This window comes from Platichthys flesus, chromosome 14 (assembly GCF_949316205.1).
Source record: "Platichthys flesus chromosome 14, fPlaFle2.1, whole genome shotgun sequence".
NCBI classification, from domain to species: Eukaryota; Metazoa; Chordata; class Actinopteri; order Pleuronectiformes; family Pleuronectidae; genus Platichthys; species Platichthys flesus.
The window spans coordinates 16,309,521-16,329,312 of NC_084958.1; the positions used below are offsets into that span (position 1 = coordinate 16,309,521).

A 19,792-nucleotide genomic window follows, 5' to 3' on the forward strand; every position below is an offset into this window, starting at 1 on the left:
ATTATTGTTATTATTAATATTAATATTAATAGTATTATTGTTATTAGTAGTAGTAGTATTGGGAGGAGGAGGAGGGGTAGTATTATAGTATATTACAGTAAAGTACTTTCATTGCTCTGTCATTATCAGTTGTAGTCTTTTGAATTTGTATTATTTGTATTCAGGTGTATGTTCCATTTTACTGCTGTAGGTTGGGCTGACCTTCATCAGGCTACTTTATGTTCTATTGGGTCACTTGATCTACAGTACTGCATGGTGTTCTACTGGCCTTGTTTCACTGCAGGCATGTTGACCTGTCACAGTAGGAACAGGACAGATGTGGCTGATAACATTAACAATGGCTCTGCAGTTCAAGTGTCCCCAGTAAGACATGGCAGCGTGACAGGGAGTCAGCATGCACAATACCAGCAACCTGAACCTGAAGCAGCTCAAAGGGATACAGCCATCATCCATTTCATTGTGTACAGCTGTCGGCTTTTTTTTCTACTAAATGTGGTGTTTTTGTAGCATCATTATCTTGTCAAATTCACTTCATGAATTAGAAACACAGTCATTTCCTCAGGTTTGTTACACTGTGTGTTCTGGCTAATTGAAAAAGGAAGAAAGAAGAAGGAGAATTTTCTCAACTAGTAAAGGACACTTCATCAATCACCGTAACAATGTATTCCCTATGAAATGAGGAAGTAGCAGAAATTTGAAGCACCCAATAAATAACACTTGTTTAACTGCTCGACGTCATCTCCCTAAATCACATAAATACAGAAAGAAATGCTTCAACTTGCAAATGACGACATCTTTAAAGGTCCAGTGTGTCAGATTTAGGTGGAAGGGATCTTTTGGCAAAAACTGAAGGTGAAAAAATCCAAGTAATATTTTCACTTGTGTGTAATTATCTAAATGGTATCGATTGTAGTTTTCTTTACCCTTTCTATTTAAATACTTTAGATTTACATCAGGAGCCGGTCCTTTGTATGGAGGCTGCCATGCTGTTTTTACAGTTGAACTACCTTTTGAGTTTTTATGACAGCTGAAGTCTACCACAGGTTCTCTCTGATGTTTGGAAGGGTGAGGGGGTATTCAGCTGCAACATGCAACTTCACCACTAGATGTCACTAAATTCTACACACTTAACCTTTAAATAATCTAAATTTTATTTATGAATCATTTTTTTCTGTATTGCATTATTTTTTAATTAACAAATAAATCAAGCATTACGTGGACAACACATGTACAGAAAAGTAAGTGTATAGATACATATAGCTGTATATACATACACATGAATATATAATGAAATAAAACAAAATAGAATAAAATAAAATAATAAATAAAATAAAGATAAATAGAAGCATGTGTGTTGGTGGTTACAATTTTGTTTTTTTTGCATTCAACATTTTGCAGCCGGACCACAACACTGACGCAAGTGAAGAGGTCCCGCATTACGTCATGGTGCAGGCCACACAGCGGAGGTGAACGCAGCCTGAGCTCAGATCAGTCCGTCTGCGCGCTGCCAGCACATTTCCACCACACGAGCTGTGCGTGGATCGAGCGGCGGCGGAGCGTCCGCTTCGTTACGTGCAGCGATGCAGCAGCGGAACACACCAAAGAAGAAGAAGAAGCCCTGATCGCTCCGCAGTGCGTGGACACGACGCGAGCCGCTGACGGGATTTCTCCCCCCCCCCCCCCCCGGGAGTGAAACAAACACAGGGATGTTTCATGACATGCCTCGAAATTCATTGTGGTAAGTCTTGTTGCAAAGTGCTGCCGGTGGAATCTGTCTCCGGCGGCACAGCAGCGACCTTAACCTGCTTCGTCCCTGTGGCTGAACATGAGTTTCAAGTTTCAAGGATCTGAGACGCAGTGAATGGAGTCGCAGTTTGCGGGCAGATGTGTGTGTCTGTGTGTGTATGTGTATGTGTGTGTGTGTGACAGTGGGAGCTTTGTCTCTCGTCCATACAGGTGTTTCTCTCCAGCGTGACAGGTGACGCCTGAGCTTTGTACCACCAGGTGCCTGTTGCCTGTCTGGCTGCCCTGTTCTGTCTGGTCAGTGTTAATGTGGTGGGTTTTTCACGTGTTCTTCTTATTGTTCACGGTGCCACTTGACACTTCTGTTCCCAGGACTACATCTCTTCCAGAGTTGACCAGTGCTGGGTGACACACCACACATTTTGCACAGTCAGATATACAGTCCTTTTTTGCATATTCTTGTGTTACTAAAATTTTCTCACATTGTTTTAGTTTGTGCAACAAACTCAATGGCACCTGCAACCACACATTAGTAGCTGCACACAGGGCTCCCAAAGTTTTGGCCTTTTTGGAGCTGAAACCATGGTGATGAGCAGAGGGCGACAGAGGGCCCTCCGGCAGACATCCCTGTCTGGTCCCAGACAGTTTCACCATCTACTCCAGCAACAGGCATCTGGTTGACCCTAATAAGTCAGTGGTGTTTTTATTCTTCTTCCTCCTGCCGGGGGGACAGGGATTCGGAGGGCCACAGCAGTTTACGCTCTTATGATGTAAAAATAACTCTGGTCCAATCAGTGGCAACAGCTGCGATGTGCTGTACCGAGCCGGCCAAACACAGATTGCCGTGTAACTCAAGTAAGTGCTTGTGTTTGGATATGTTGCATGACAATCCCTGCTCGGAGTTCACCGGGGAGAACATGCATTAGCAGCCCTGTCCTCCGTGTTCTATTGAGCCCGCTACAGAAATAGGTTCATATTATAAATAACTGACTAATAAGGCATATTTCTGTTGCTGGCCTGAGACCATAGTTGAATATTTTGGCCGAACAGAAGACCAAAGCGGGAGTGAGTCAATGCCTGTGAGAGTCTCGGTTTGGTTTTGGCAGCGTCCATCTCCACCAGTTTCTCTGCAGTGCCAATGGTAAATGAGGATTTTGGTCTTTTAAGGGCAGTTCGTTTATCCGATGTGGCCGGTTGTGACAGTGCCACAGAGGGAGAGAGAGAGAGAGAGAGTAATGTTTGCTGGGCACATGCCAGGAATGAGGTTTGGGGTCTGCAACTAGAGAGTCAGTAAAGCTGTACAAGAATGTAGAGCCTTCTCATTCGTGGTTAAAGATAGAGGCGGCACAGGCTGGATCCTTCGCTGACAGTTTCTAATTTCAGATATCTTGCTCGGGGCCCATCCGTTTGGGCCACTTCTGGTGTCAGGAGGTAGTCGTGGACAATTGTTTCTAGAAGGTGAACTGACTCTGTTTGGAAAAAAGGGAGGGCTGCCACCATGGTGCTTTATGAAAGGTATGTCGATCATTTCGTTCCCTTCGCTATCGCCACCGTTCCTATTGGCTCTGCTGGTTTAATATATCTTGCGACAGATTGTATCAATCTCAGTTATTTTCCAAGCTCGGACCGCAGAAGGTCACGGAGCTGGCACCCGGGAGGTGTTTGTTCATGATGAGGAGAAGGATATCAGTGTTATAATATCGTACATTTGTCCGTTCATTCGCTCTGCGGGTGATGAATGGGCTCGCGTGGCCATTACTTTCCAGATGATACTGGACTACGATGGGCAGTGGCCTGTCACCGCTGTGTGTGTACATCTGAAACTGCTGTTTACTGTTGAAGGTGCATTCATCGTCGCCTTAAATGATGAATCCCCACTTTATTATTTGCTTCATTGCAATCTTGTCATTTGCCACATCACATTATGATAGGAACCTAACATGCGGGGCGAGTTTCATTCTCATATGTGGACGTTCTGTCTCGTCAGGGTAACGTGCCATTAATCCTGTGTTGTGAGGGGATCTCCTGAAATGCTGGACTTGATCCTGAAAATCCGGGTTCACGTATTAGCCTAATCTTTTCCCTCTTAAAGTGGATTTCAAAGATTCATAGAGCTCAGTAACCGAGTGCTTGCACTGATTCAAATCAGAGGGAGGACAGCAAAAGAAAGAAGTGCACTGTTGTTTCCAGACTCATTCTGATATTTCTTGCACCACAGGTTTTTGCGGTAATAATATTTAGGGTCCCACAGATTACTGTCAGTAATTTGAAATGGCATGCCTGAATGATTGTCTTGCAGAAGCCACTGGTTTCGAGCCACATGTGCCACTGGGCTCCAAACTATCAACCCACCGAGTGTTACCTCTTACAAGATACTTACTAAGTGCTCAAAACTTTCCCCTGCAAACTTAACTTGTCTGCAGTGGGAGTGTGTGTGTGTGTGTGTGTGTGTGTGTGTTGTGGGGGGGAACCAGCTCTATGTTTTTACTAACGGAGTGGCTGGGATCTCTGCTGCCATGGCAACTAACCACATGACTAGGTGTATTAGATTGCCTCAGACGTTGTGCAGCGAGGCATGGTGTGAGCATTCTCTCTGCTGCTTTGCCCCTTTTCAAAGTCTTGTCCTCTGCTTACTTAAGTCCTCCCCAGGGCCGGGTTAACTAGTTATGTGGACCCGCACGGCCCAATGTGTGGCACAGTAAGCTCCCCCCCCCTAGACCACCACCACCCTGTTGTTGTGCATATCAGTCCCTCAGGTACTTTTACCTCTTACCTCAAACAGTCCGACCATAGTTTAGCAAACATGGCTTGACACAGCCGGCCTGTTAGATTTAGATTCCTCCATGTGTTGAAACTTTGTGCTTGGGCTTATAGACTCTTCTACTTTCTTCACATAACCCTAACCCTAACCCACATTCTTGAATTGTGATGTCCTTTTGCCTACAGGTTATAAAAACCAATGAAAACAAGAGTAGTAGTGTTTGACGGCTTTAATGTAAACCACATGCTCATCTAACTAGCTAACTACCGATGTGGTAACCAATCTTACTAAGGGGTTATGAAGCAGGATTCAAGTCCAGGTGCACATTCAGCAATTGTCTTCAGTTGAATCTTTTTCTGTCAATAACAGGGTTACACACAGGCTCTGACATCACTCTCCTCTCTCTCTGAGCAGAATGATTGAAGACAGCGGGCGGAGAGGTGACAACATGGCAGATCGAAGGCAACTGTTTGTTGAGATGAGTAAGTGCTCAGGGCCCGGCTGTTTTACACGCTGAACATGAAAATGGCAAATTCCTCTCTGTTACTTTCGTGTAAAGCAAAGACGAGCGTCTCAACCGGAGTCCAGCAGATGAGTTTTTAACACAGACAGACAGGTCTTCAGTTTAACCTCATCCTCTCCCACTATTTACTCAATGTGAATCAGTCTGTTATGTCTTCTTCTTTGTTTTCAAAGTTTTACTGTTAGGTTTTTTACTCATATTGTTCTTTTCACACTAACTGAGTTAATTTACCTTTTTCTCTGCAGCTATTTTAGCTTGTAATCATATGTAAACATGGGCGTTAATAACATTAATGAATGCTCAGTTGTTTGTATACACAGAGCCTTAATAAATTAGATTATAGTAACTGTGTTATTGTGTTTATGTACTATTTCATCTCCAAAACAAGTCTACAGGTAATGTTATGCTTTATTCCTTTAGCAAGAATTTTTCTTTTATCTCAAATTGCCATGTCTTACAGTAATGTTTTTCAAATCTGCTCCAGATCTTTGGATCATTTTTAAGTGGTAAAAATCGAGTATAAAGTTAACTAACACCAGGAAATGTTTAAACTCCAAAGCTTTGGAACACATTGCAACATTTGCTGTCAGAATAAAATTTACTGAATGGATAACAAATTTACAAACAGTTAGTCTGCCGGTCAAATCTAAAGGAAAGGCAGTTTTTTAATTGGCTGCCTGCTCATTCAAACCTAATCAAAGCCAATCAAAGACACAGACTTAGTGATGAAATATGACTTTATGAAGTGAAAGGGTTTCGGGTAAAATAGCAACAAAGGAAAATGTCCTTCTCCCTAAAAAATGTTTACTACATTGGGTCCTTTTGAAAGGGGCTATGAAAAATATTATTATTATTATAAAAGAAGATAACTATAATAAACTGAGACGGGATAAAGAAACATTTTATAAGATGGACTTTGTTTTGTTATTAAATTGTTATATTAAATGACTGCAGTTAATGATACAATTGTTTCATATTGTCTTGAACTCTCCGGGCCTCCATGCAGTCCCACTACGAAGTTAATATTTAGCTTTTCACCATTTGTAATGATAACTTCTTCCTCAGGGGCCCACGACTTGGATTCCATCCGATTGTCAACATACAGGACAGCTTGCAAACTCAGATTTGTGCAGAAGAAATGTAACCGTGAGTATGAAGCATTTCTTACTACATGACTCTGCTTATTTCTTCCCCCCCCCCCCCTCCATGAAAAGGTTGATTTGCTGTTTCTCTCTTTGCTCTCCAGTGCACCTGGTGGACATCTGGAATGTGATCGAGGCTTTCCGAGAGAATGGGCTCAACACCATGGACCTCACCGCTGAGCTCTCCGTGGCTCGCCTGGAGATGGTACTGTCCACCATTTTGTACCAGCTGAACAAACGCATGCCCACCACGCACCAGATCAACGTGGAGCAGTCCATCAGCCTGCTGCTCAACTTCCTCCTGGCAGCCTACGACCCGTGAGTAACCCATCACATGACGGTCGGCGGCTGGTTGTGTGCTTTCACGTCTGGGGGATTTGATGTGGGCTAGTGGAGTGTGCAGAGGGATTCATGTGTCTTCAGTGAAAATACAGACTATTAACCAAAAATTCTAAATATTGTCACAACATACTGGTTAAGAGTGGAGGGGTAAACAGTTTTTTAAGACGATGATGACTGTAATTCAAGTTTGTTTTTCAAGGTTGTTTCAAAAACTGCTGAATTCACCACATCTTGAACATTAATGGTTTAAATTAAAAGACTCCGACCATGATGTAAAATGTTTGTTCTCTTTTTACAGGGAGGGCCTCGGCCAAGTCACTGTCTTTGTCGTGAAGATGGCCGTAGCCACTGTGTGTGGTGGGAAGATTCTGGATAAATTAAGATGTAAGCAACACAACAAGTCCTTATTTTGCTTTTAGTTGTGAACAATTCAAATTAAAATCAACACTTTTACCTGCAATAAATCAGCCAATTGTCTTTGTAAAGTTCACACTCTTCTAGTCTAAGTAATGTATTGCATTGGAATTTGGAATACAAACTTCTTGTAGCTGTATTTTCTGCATCTCTTTCTGCAGAGAAGAGGAAGTGCTGTGTTATCAGGGGAGAAGTCATTATTCATTTTCCCAAAGATTTGGTTATTTACATAATCTCCCCTGAATCTGTGGGTGCACTACCTATAGCTTATGAAAGAAAACGAGGAGGGCCGTGCTGCTGGTGTATTAGAACGTCTGATTTGAATAACTGTTTTACATTGATTTGTTTTCACTTATAAGTGGGATAATTGCATTGTGTCATGTTATAATTAGCAGAGTGTGGTGGCAATTAGTTTGGTTCATTTGTGTAATGTCTCCCCACGCTGTTCCCAGATATCTTTTCCCAGATATCGGATTCCGCTGGAATAATGGTGTACGCACAGTTTGACCAATTCCTGAGGGAGGTTCTCAAATTACCCATGGCGGTTTTTGAGGGCCCTTCGTTCGGTTACACAGAGCAAGCTGCGAGAACCTGCTTCGCACAGCAGGTGAGGACCTTTTAAGAGTGCGATGCTTTGGGGCGGATGTGTGATTGTTTTAGCACTGACGTTGTGGGTGAATCTCACGTCAACAGAAAAAGGTCTCCCTCAACACATTCCTCGATACGTTGATGTCAGACCCGCCCCCTCAGTGTCTGGTGTGGTTTCCTCTCATGCATCGGCTGGCCAACGTGGAGAACGGTAAGACGGCACACGGGATATTCATAAGCGGGGAGGGAAAGCAAGCGAGGCCGGGTGGATGTAAAGTTCAGCTTTGCATCATAATCTTGAGTCACCACATGCACCAAACACACACACACACACACACACACACACACACACACACATACACACCCAGTGAAGACACCCCATAGGGACCTCACATCCTGTGCGTGAGTGCTTGGGCGTGTTTGTGATGCACTCATCATCACAGGCCACCTCCCTGTGAGCAGATGGAACACCGTGACATCTTTACACATCCTCAGTTCGACTGCTTGTGTTGATTTGTGCGTGTTTGTTGTAACGTATTGTTGTATCATCAGAACCGGCTCAATATCCCCGCACATCTGTCCTTAAATTAATAGAAAATAATCCTCTACTGACTCACTCGCTGCAACGCTCAAAATATCTGGGTTGCCGTCACATCTGTTTACGTGCGTGTGTGTTTGTGCGCGTGTGCGTTTGTGTGTCTGACCCCTCCTCTCCTCCCCTGCAGTCTTTCACCCGGTCGAGTGCTCCTACTGCCACAGTGAGAGTATGATGGGCTTCCGCTACCGCTGCCAGCAATGTCATAATTACCAGCTCTGTCAGGACTGCTTCTGGAGGGGGCATGCCAGCGGTTCCCATAGCAACCAGCACCAAATGAAGGAGTATACGTCATGGGTAAGGAGGAGGGGGAGGGGAGGGGGGGTGGGGTGGGGGTGTGTCTGCACTGGACCAGTCACTGTGGCTGTTCTCGCTCCGCTTCACCGCGACGTGAGCGACGGCAAATGCGGCGACGCGGGTGACGGTGGACGCTGACGCTGCCATGACGCCGCCGCGTCCTCTAGAAAGACATCAGCGTCTCCACGTCCTCTGAAATCTGTGCCTCACTCCCGTGTCTCTCCCCAGAAATCCCCGGCTAAGAAGTTGTCCCGCGCACTCAGTAAGTCGCTGAGCTGCGCGTCCAGCAGAGAGCCTCTTCACGCCATGTTCCTCGAAACGCCAGAGAAGCCTCTCAACCTAGCTCACATTGTGTAAGTCCACCTCCTCTCTTTTAATTCCCCCCAGCACAGACGGAGAGAGGAATCAGAGAGGTGTGTTATTTTCAGGGCCCCTGATTTCAACCCCCCCCCCCCCCCCCCCCCCCAGTTGAGATTTATCCTGTAGCTGCCTCCGAGTGTCAGGAATTGGTTCCACTGATCAATGAGCCTTAATTATAGCCTTGGGAATGATTGTAATCGGCAATGCTGCTGCTACCGTTTCATTCACTTGACTGATGTTTTCTGTTTCCTTATAAATAATGAAATAAGTATTTATTCTGTAAAATATAAAGGGGACATTTTTGCATATTCAGGTTCATAGTTTTAATTTCGTTGAGCTAAAAAGGTTTACGTGCTTTAATGTACAGAAATGCAGGTCACATGATCCAGGTCACATGACATCACAATGATGCGGAAGTATCGGCCGTAGTGCAGACGAGGCGGTTCAGGTGTAACAGTGTCTCTGTGGGGGAGAGGATTTCCATTCACTGGGGACTTTGGGCTTTTTAAATTTGCTGACCTATACAATAAAAAAGGAAACTATAACACACCAGAGGGAATAAAAACTGTAAAAACACCATATACCTCCAAATTTTTGATAAGTAAATTTAATGTTGAACTTTAAACTGTCCAAATGATACAGCAGCCAGTTGTTGTACTGGCTCAAGCTCTGAAAAAAAAAGGTTCATTTCCTTAAATTTATTTTCCTCATATTTTGATAAATTCAAAAAATGAGCTGATTGTAATAAATTACGTTCATTTCCTTCCTTGTTTTTTTACTTTCCTCGAAATAGAGACACATGGTGAGTTTGTTTTGATTATTTGACGCACTGCAGAATGTATTTTTGTACATTTTGTTCGATTGACATCCTTTGTGCTCATTGTGCTAACCACAGTGCCATCCCTCCCTAGTGCTGCCACACTGTCCATCATTAGTTTCTATCCGAGCACTTGCTGTGTTTGTTGATCCGCTCGTCCGCTCCTCAGTTCATTGCACGTTGTCATTGTTGACTAATTATATCCCCACTTTGTTGCCACCTTCTGTTACATGTACAGAAATTTGTCTAACGAAATATTCTTTCGGAGATCCCTAGTAATTCACAAAAAGTCAAACGCTTTTTCTTACAGAATTTTTATAATTTTACTTAAGTATAAGTAATATTTAATTTCCCTTTTATAGGCCACCAAGACCAGTGAACTTCACCAACGACCACTCGCTCTCCCACTCCATGCCGACATCAGGGAACCCTTACTCCACCAAAAAGTGAGTAAGACAGCAGGAACAATGGATGTCCTGGATTTTTACAGGAGCTCTTTTCAGTTTCCCGTGCTCCCTGAAGGCCTCGTGTCCTGTAGACTCTGTGACCCACACTGTCTTTATTTCCACGCAGTGTGTGTGTAAGAGAGAAAGATAGAATGTGTGTGTGTGTGTGTGTGTGTGTGTGTGTGTGTGCGTATGCTTTTATTTTGTGGTTCCCTGGCGCTGAATGTAAATGGGCTTGCCTTACAGCAAGACTAATGATGTTGAGCAGAGAAAGCCCTTGACTGGGACTGCTCCGCATCTGTTCAAAGGGAGAGGGTAAGTGACACAGGTGTGCACACCAGAATGCTTTTGTAGCCGAAGTGCATGCGTGAACTAATATAGATAATAATCATAGGGCATAAACTAGAGTGCTTATCATCCTAAGGAAACCAGGGGCTTATATAGTTGTACTCCAGGGGCTGTTTCAAAGACGCTAGATGAAGCATGCATCATAAAGATCGCTGGCCATTAGTTTAGCGGGTCTATTATCTATCTTTTCAATCACACAGAAATGGGGAAGTCTAACTGCCAGTTGTCTGAGTTCCAGCACCTAAGATGTATAAATTCCCAAACTACTGTGAATGGATTTGAGCTGTTCACATGAAACAGGATTTTACCCTTTTTTCAGTTGCGGTTTATGTATTTTGGAAGTTTAAAGAAATCTTTGAGCTGCCCTGCACCTGCATTTGATGAAGAAAGCGGAACACTACATCCTTCCATGACGTATATATAAAAACATGCGGATGATGCGATGAGTGATTGCTGCTCTGCAGGTTGTTCTTGAAGTGCTTGTCAGAGCATTGTACACTGCGGCTCCTGTTTGCAAAGCCTGCGAGCTGATCTACTACAAAGCTCTCAGGCGATGTGCCCTCTGGACATCCCCTGGTTAGTATTTGTACAACAGGGACTGAAGAGAACCTGATAAGATTCCTTAACCTACAAATAAAGTTTATTAAAGAGCCCTGGAATGTACAGTTAAAGGGTCAGTCCAACAATTTAATAGTGGGGTTATAAAGGTGGAGGACTTGTGATGCTGAAATTTGAAAAAGATTTATTCAAAAATCAAAACAGACTGATGCCAACCTGACTCTTAGACTCTTATGTCAGTAATTTTCCCCAGTGCCCTAAACTTTAATGCAGTCTAATTTTAAAGCTGCACTTTGATTGTGTAGCTTAAAAAGTGTGGCTCATTCTGATAAAAATGTACAGTAGATAACTCCTTAGCTCTGCAGATTATTGTGGAAATCCTATACAATGAGTAGTGAGGAGTGAAAGAGTTAGTGATTTCAGACCCACCCTCTATCTCTTGTCTGAACTGTCGTTTTTTTTTTCTTTAAATATTGGATAGAGTGTCCTTGTCCTTATTCTTATCTTTCTATTTCTAGTTTGACTAATTATTTGTGTGCTCCTCCATGTTGGCAATCTTGGAGTAAATCCACTATCATCTGATGAGGAATCAGCCTCTTGGGGCTACGGCTAATATATTTGGGGTCTCTGGTGTAGACGGCACAAATCTGGGTTGAGACTCCATCTTCCATTCGGTGCAGACAGTTTACAGTCTGACGAGTCCTCGGGTTTCTCCACACAAAACACAAACTCTTTGTAGGTGTCGGCTCTCTACATTTTGGCTCTTCTCCATTAACCGCTCTCTGCATATAGCCAATATATTTCAGTCAATGTGTTCTGCCTTTCTGAAACGTGATTGGTCAATCTATAAATCCAGAAGGAAACCAGAAGGGGCGTCCGGCCCCCAAATCTCATCATATTCACACGTAGAGTCGGTTTATAGAGACGCTGGTTGGCATGGCTGCTGCATTACAGCTGTGTGTGACACAGGTGGAGAAGGTGCAAAGCCTCTGTGTGATCCACCAGTAAAACCGTGTGCATGTCTGATGTACCTTTGGGGCAGTTTGACTTAAATATAATAGTTTTAATAATGGAGCCCTGAGTGATTGATGCTTGTAGAAGGTAAACAGTGCATGCAGCTCGTAGAGTTCATGGGCATGTCCTTGATCGTGCTCCCGGCCTTCATCGGTGCGGGGTCTCTCCCGAACACAATATGGCCTTGTTCCTCTCTAGTCACCCATGAAAGGCTGCTTTTCCAGCCACTCTCCTCCTCCTCCTCCTCCTCTCTTTTGTCCTCTCTCTCAGCTTTCCCCTCGTCCCTCGTCCCTCTGTTGTCACCTGTGTAACGTTCTGTTTTGTGTTCTGTGAAACCCTGCCGCTGTTCCAGGTTGAACTACAACCTCGATGTTGCCGATAGACTTGCTGACGAACATGTTCTGATTGGCCTCTATGTGAATCTGCTCCAAAACAACCCCAGATCATGGTTAGTTGGTGTGTGCTGCTGTGTTTGCCAGACGCCAGTGGAAACTATGTGCTCTGCTGAACCGCCACCTCACCACTCCTTCCCCCCCGATCTAACTTCATCTGGATGTTACAGGCCTAGCGCTGCTTTGTTGTCAGAGTAGGAACCTCGACCTCGGACACATTATTTCCATCAGCCTCTTTTTCACAACTGTTTCTGTCTAAAATGGTATCATTCGGAAAATGTAGATTTGATTTGATTCCAATATTAGACAATTTTCGCATTGAAAATAAATACTAATAAATATACAGGCATATGACCACAGTTTAGCGTGTAATGCACATGTTGTTGTCTTATTTGTCTCATTAGGTTATATCACCCCAATCCTCAGGGCAGATTAGTTTGTTAATTGACATCTTTTAGCTGTAATTATTCCTCCATACAAACTCATTTCCGAAACATGTCTGGTTTGTTTGATCTGTTGATGCTGCATATTAATGAGAGTTGTGTATCTTCTCTCCCCTTTGAGGCATCGATGCTAATTTCCTCAGCAACATTAACAAAGTGTCGGCTGTGTTTTCTGTGTGTGTGTGCACTAATACGCTGTGTGTGTGAGTGTGTATCAGTGATGATTAAATGCCATCAATCATTTTTGTCTATGTGTGTTATAGTTAACCACTAAACCCATCATCCCCACCAACACGCACACAGACACACAGACACACAGACAGACACACAGTGGATCTCCATGACTTCAGAGAGTATTACTTTGACTTATACTTCCTGGAAACTTACTCTAACCCAACCGTAGTTACTACTTGTCTAGCCCGAACCTTAACTTAACCCTTACCCTTTAAAACATGACTTCAACTTAGAATTCAGAGACTTAAGTTATGAAGACTTGCTTTTGCCCCATAAGGAAGCAAGGCCCCATAATGTGACTGTGTAAACAGATGAGTAATACCTGGACCACACCCACACACATGCACACACCATCACAACTAAATGTCTAAAACTGAAAACAAGTCTTAACCCCCAAGTCTGATGGATGGATGGTCCAAATGGTCCTCACAAAGATATAAGTACAAATACACACGCATACACAAACACATTTCACACAGATATACATATCCTCCTGTGTGAGTGCATTTGAGTGCTTTTTATGGTGTGTGTGTGGGGGGATGTGTGTGTGTTTGAATCCTCCGGTCATTTAAATACAAAGCGAGTGATTACTCCACCTCCACTTTCATATAACAGATCATCTTCATTCCTGCTCTTGTGGTTTTACATAAGAAGCTCGGCCATGACTGAGGCCTCGGCTGCCACAGAACGACTTCTGAACCCTTTTCTGATTATTCAAGACTCTTTAGCAAAATAGACTTTCTTTGATTTTTTTTTTGGTATAATTTCCTTCATATTTGATCTCGCTGTGTGTTATTAACGGTGTCGCGTTGTGACTCCCATCTCTATTTTCCTCTTGATCAGTTTGCTCGAGAGCAGTAACCATCAAGATGAAGAGCACAGTCTCATCGCCCGCTATGCTGCTAGACTGGCTGCTGATGCTGCGGTGAGATATAAATATAAGACATTTATTGCACACATCATATCGTGGCATCTTTTATCACTGTTCAGAGCCAAAATTCTGTCCTTGATGAGAAAAGGGTTTAACGTTCGCTGCTACTCCACCTTTGGGGGTTTCGGTCTGTTTTATTGCTGAGATGAAAAAGGGGATTTACAGGTGGTGATCTTTGCTAAGCAGAAGTGTATCCTCCGATCGGCTCCTGATGGATGTCTGGTGACTTAACCGTTTTGTTCCCCCTGTGAGACGTGAGATAAGGCAGCGGGGGTGACATCATCCAGAGGTAACTGCCAGGTCACGTGACATCTCCTGCTTGGTTTCACCGACAGGCTCAACAGCAGCGGATCCCCACAGACCTCCCCTACTCTCTGGATGCCAACAAACAGCAGAGGCAGCTCATTGCCGAGCTGGAGAGCAAAAACAGGTGAGGGATGACTGCCGCTGTGATGCTGCTCACTTCTTCTCTCTGTCTCTTCATAAATTCCATCACAAAAATAAATTCTGACCTGAAAACACATCCATTACTGAAAGACTACTCAAGAAGATTACAAACTGTTTGTACTTGAAATTTAGATCAATAAATAGTGGACAAGCAATATAAGGACATTCGTTGTATAGAACATTTTCTATTTGGCAGCAAATTCAAATAGCGTAAAAATGAATAAACCGGATAAGTCGAAGAAAAACAATTACCGGTAAGATGACTTGAAATTGAATGTAACAGCAAATGTTAACATAAAAATCAAATCAATACAGAAACCAAAAAAGAGGCGAACATTCAGGTATAAGGAATATTTAAGATGGATGATATGTCTCCACCTCCTCCAAGTATCCATAAATAAAGCTAAAATATCCTGTCTGTCGTCTTGAGCGTTGGAATTTTTTTTTTACAAATGTATTAACAAGGCTAATATTGCTTTAACAGCTTTTGTTGTGAGCCAAGACCAAAAAACCTCAGTTATGGGAGTTTTCTGTTAAGATTTAAACATTGTTAGATATAAATTGTGTGTATGTTTGTATGATAATCTGGTAAATTGTTCTTAATTTGTGTAGCAAAATGCTGCCTCCCCAAGTTTTGTGTTGACCGAGGGTCATCTGGACAAAGTACGTCAGAAATAATCTGATTTGTATTTGCATATGTTTGTGCCCGTTACCAGAGAAATCCTGCAGGAAATCCAGCGGCTGCGGATCCAGCACGAGGAGGCCTCCCAGCCGCCTCCTGACCGGGGTCAGCAGAACCCCACTCTGCTGGCGGAGCTCCGTCTTCTCAGGTAACCCTGCTAGCTCCATCCGTCCCACTGCAGTGTGTCGTCCCAGTTAAGCTCAGGCTGTGGTAGAACCTACCTCCTGTGATTACCTGTCGTTTCACAAAGCAAACAAACAACATATGTTGCAAACCGCAGATGCTCGTGATGTCTGCCTCCTTGTTTTTCCACTGACGTGACATTGTGGTGTCTTCTCACTGTACAACTTGTTTCCTCTGTCAGGCAACGCAAAGATGAGCTCGAACAAAGAATGTCGACGCTGCAGGAGAGTCGCAGGGAACTCATGGTGCAGCTGGAGCAGCTAATGATGCTTCTCAAGGTACCGGAGACGTGTCTCTCATCTCTCTCACTGCACAGTAGTCACATACAGATGAAGTCCTCTCCATGATTACTGAAGGAGGACACACACTCTTTTTCCTGTGGGGAAAATTACAGTAGCCAGAATCAAGTATGCTGAAGATTGTGCTAACATGTTAATATAAAACTACATGGACACGTGCTGCAGCTTGTATGTGTTCTTTCTGATATTGATGCAGCTGTAAGCAACATGGCCTGATGATGAATGGGCCCTGTTTTACATTTCCTTCCAGCTGTGGCTGACGGAAAGCAAACACTGCACTTTACACAAGAGGACACTTCAGAAATTACACAAAATCTCCATTGGAGGGCGCCGTTAACATTCGGGCATTTTAATCTTTTCTTTTCTAAACTTAAAAACATAAAGGTACAATATATTCACATATCTAAATAAAGAGTATTATCTATAGATGAGAACAAAGCATTTAATATCTTTAGTACTTCTTCCTCTTCTTCTTCTTCTTCTTCTAATTTTTAATATAGGCCAGATATAGTAATAATACAAAGTAAAATCATTACTTATTGGTAGAGTGGTACTAGACTCTAATCCTGTAAGAATTAAATAAGTTATTGATTGTTATGAACGTGTGCTCTCACGTCAATGTCAGTTAGTAAAATTGTAAATATGGCATTGATTAAATATGCTAATGTAATTAATATGTTAATGTACCTAAACGTGCCAGACAAGAGTCCAGACAAACCGTTTGAGAACATGATACCGAGTTTGGAATTATCCTCCATCGCACCCTACAAGACAGCATGTCCTCTTCTATCTAATAAAGATCTGACCATCTTTTTATTAACACAAAAGATCCATGTTAATCCATTCAACTCGAATGAGGAAGCCACATTCTCATCATGTACCCACTGGATTCCCCCTCCCCATCCCCAGAAATACTTGTGGTTTTATGAGCCATAAAATATTTTTTTTTCAGCTGGAGGAGGAGCGGAGACAAGGCGTAAGTTTGAAAAGTGGAAGGCTTGAGAGAGTGAAACCTGGAAGCATGTTTGAAACAAACACTTACGTCGGCTGAACATTTTATCTACAAAAGTCTTGGCTTCCCTAAAAACTAAAAACCTAATCTTTTTGCGTTTACCAGACGAGGTAAAAGCTTGTGGTTTGGCTTGTGGGAATGGTTGGAATATTTCACAGAGGAAATCTGTTCTAATAGCATGTTAAATATTTGAATAATTCCGTGTTGAAAGCAAAAACTGTTTAGCGACTCAACATATTGTGCATTTCTAACATTTTTTTTGTAATGTGTGTTGCTATTGTGGTTGACTTTCAGGACAAATTAGCCTCTCAGTAATTCAACAGCTATTAGACTGAGTTATTTAAGCATTTCTTGGTGATTAAATTAAGATTTGTTGCAGTGTTTTAACCCCTGGTTATGAAATAGTCTTGTGCTCATATTATTAAATTATATATATAATATATATATATATAGTCTTCTTGTTACTAAAGCATGATTTTCTCTGTAAACAAACTCAGTGGCACAGAACTAATTTTGTGTGTATGTGCTTCAGACTCAGGGTCCCGGCTCGCCACGCTCTTCCCCCAGCCACACCATCGGCCGGCCGATCCCTACACCCATCCACTCGGATTCTGCTGGCACGACCCCGACTCACACACCTCAGGACTCACTCATGGGAGTGGGAGGGGATGTCCAGGAGGCCTTCGCTCAGGGTGACTTTCTCAAAAACATGCATTTATTAAGTCTGGTTGGAAATTGGACAAAATCAATATCCAAACTCCTCTTTTTGTGTTTTGTTTTGAAGGTCCAAGGAGGAACTTGAGGAATGACCTGCTCATCGCTGCTGACTCCATCACCAACACAATGTCATCGCTGGTCAAGGAACTCAATTCAGGTCAAAATGAATCAGAAAGAGCTCATGTTTGTCCTCCTGAATCTTTTTACACAACAGCTGATTTCATATCTCTTCTTCCCACAGAGGGTGGAAGTGAGACCGAGAGCACTGTGGATTCAGACTTTGGCCGCTGTGACCTGTCGGCCAGAACCTCTTTAGATCCCTTCATCACCTTTAAACAAAGGTTCATCCACATTCAGTACACAGGAAATTATAGATGTGCTGATTTGCAAGAATGCCGATATAAATATGAGACAAAGGTTGTGAAGAGATAAAGGTTTTTGATTCTTCTGTCCTGTTTTAACCTGCCTGTGTTGTGCTGCAGGAGCTTTGACATCGATCTGGAGCAGCAGCTGGAGGACGAGCTCAGCTTGGGGGAGCTGATGAAGCACAGGCAGGAACCAGACAAAACGTGCATGGTGAGACTGGAAACAAAGACATATTTGTAATGGTTTCATTTCTCCTTCACTGTTATGATTCTAACCCGCTGTGTGTGCTGTGGTGGCGTTCATACAGGTGACTCTGCAGCAGTGACTGTGTTAGTCCATGTTACTGGTAAGATTCTGACAATCTACTTTACAGGACTTTTTTTATCTACACAATCAAATGTCTTCAAATAACCATCTCTAACATTTCTTACAGGTGAGCAATATGAAAAGCAACAAAAGTAGAAGACACTGGACACTGGGCCGACACTGGGCCGACACTGGGCCGACGGTACAGAGCACTGAAGAAATGAAGACGATTTTAAGTTGAAAAAGAAAACAATTGCTAAGTCCAACCGCAGACTACATTTATGTGAAGATATATATTTTTAACCAACCACATATTTAAAGTGATACTGTGAGCTGATGTAAAGAGATTAATTACTAAGCTGTCTATGATACCACAGGTGCCATAAAAAGAAACTCATGACTTTCTTCTTCTTCATTTTTATCCTTTTTATTTGAGTTGTGTCGCCAGTGTACGACAACAGTGTTCATACACGGCGGCAAAGATTAAAATGTTCTCATGTTTCTGAGTTGGACATGAAACGAACCAGGATTAAAAGGTTTCGTTGGTCATCTGCTTTGTGTTTGGAACTTGAGATTACGTTGGAGATGAGGCTATTGACGATACAATTTGCAATCGTTTGTAAATGTATAACTCTGGCCTGGTTTCCCTGAAGAGATTTTATCACTATTCCGTAGATTTCTTACTGTTGCTGTCGAGTGGCTTTTTGTATTTTTTTTTGTTTGTGTTTTAAAGCAGGCCGACTGCTATTGATCAGATAGGTTTGTTTTTATTTGACACATCGGTGATAATAATGCACACTGCCTTAGCTGATTGGATGATCTCACTGAGGAGTTTGTTCAAACTGTCGATGCTGCATGTAGCTAACAACACGACCTGTTCTGCAGCGATGCGACTTGTTTCCACTGGGTAAGAATGAGGTTAAAACTCATTTAATCTGACTCTTGGAATGGGTTTTTGGTTGAGAAAGATTTGAACTGAATATATGTACAATGTCTACATATAAATGGCTGATTACATATAAGTTGTAGATGGATTGAAAGTGTGTTAAGACAGGTTCCAAGAGGTTTCCAAATAGCTAAAATGCAAAGGTTTACACTGGTAAGGGCATTGAACAAACTGTGTTTACTATCAATGGTTAATGAATTAAGGGTTCGATCATAGATCATTCGCCATTGCTTCCTTTGTTAGCATCTGTGCTCTCACGCAGACCTGTGCATGACTTGGACAGCAACCTACACACTCTTGATGTACTTTCTGAGTGTGAAAACTTTACTCAGTCATTTTGGAGGGCTAAAAAAAGTGGCAAGCCAATCTAAAATCATAAATGTGTGAAATATATCTAGTTTGATTTTTGAGCAAGTTCATAGCAGTGATTTTGCATGGTGGTGATTCATAATAAAAGTGTTGACACAATATCAAAATTTTTGCCTATGAACTCCTTTTTTCTTTCTTTTTCCATTCCAGAACGGCACACTTCAATTGGCTTGGTTTGGCAGTGCACATTTATTATCTGTCATAAATGCACTGTTGGCTGCCCTCAACCTATTGTCTATAATTCATCACACAGAGCCACCATCTGAGGTAACATAAAAGCAGCCATCCAGCTCTGAATCTCACATTCATGTGGGTATTAGGAAGGAGCATTTCACTCTCAGGCTCAAGGCTCAAGTATTATCAGCATATGATTCAACTTAGAAGAGGTTTTATAATAATTATCATCAGTGCCTTTTAAAAACGTCAGCACACATCCATCAATTTGTACGTTCAACGACAATATTTATAACATTGACCCACAACCTCCATCACCAGAGCTTTACAATATGATCACAAT

General features: G+C 42.6%; 1 protein-coding gene across 3 annotated transcripts; it reads left to right on the forward strand.

Moving 5' to 3' along the window:
- Positions 1 to 1,464: 1,464 nt before the first annotated feature.
- Positions 1,465 to 19,374, forward strand: dtna (dystrobrevin, alpha). Of its 3 annotated transcripts, none has more exons than XM_062404890.1 (23): positions 1,465 to 1,738; positions 4,919 to 4,986; positions 6,093 to 6,173; positions 6,274 to 6,487; positions 6,810 to 6,895; positions 7,378 to 7,532; positions 7,619 to 7,724; positions 8,239 to 8,405; positions 8,634 to 8,758; positions 9,945 to 10,028; positions 10,275 to 10,343; positions 12,301 to 12,396; positions 13,861 to 13,942; positions 14,284 to 14,378; positions 15,112 to 15,225; positions 15,442 to 15,538; positions 16,512 to 16,535; positions 17,104 to 17,263; positions 17,356 to 17,445; positions 17,530 to 17,629; positions 17,771 to 17,864; positions 17,962 to 18,000; positions 18,088 to 19,374. In XM_062404890.1, the coding sequence occupies exons 2-22, from the start codon at positions 4,920 to 4,922 to the stop codon at positions 17,977 to 17,979; spliced, it is 2,124 nt and encodes a 707-aa protein (XP_062260874.1). In that variant the 5' UTR covers positions 1,465 to 1,738; position 4,919; the 3' UTR covers positions 17,980 to 18,000; positions 18,088 to 19,374. The 3 variants fall into 3 exon arrangements, with proteins under 3 accessions (XP_062260874.1, XP_062260873.1, XP_062260875.1); XM_062404889.1 differs by lacking the exon at positions 1,465 to 1,738 and adding an exon at positions 2,536 to 3,258; XM_062404891.1 differs by lacking the exons at positions 1,465 to 1,738; positions 10,275 to 10,343; positions 12,301 to 12,396 and adding an exon at positions 2,537 to 3,258.
- The last annotated feature ends 418 nt before the right edge of the window (positions 19,375 to 19,792 follow it).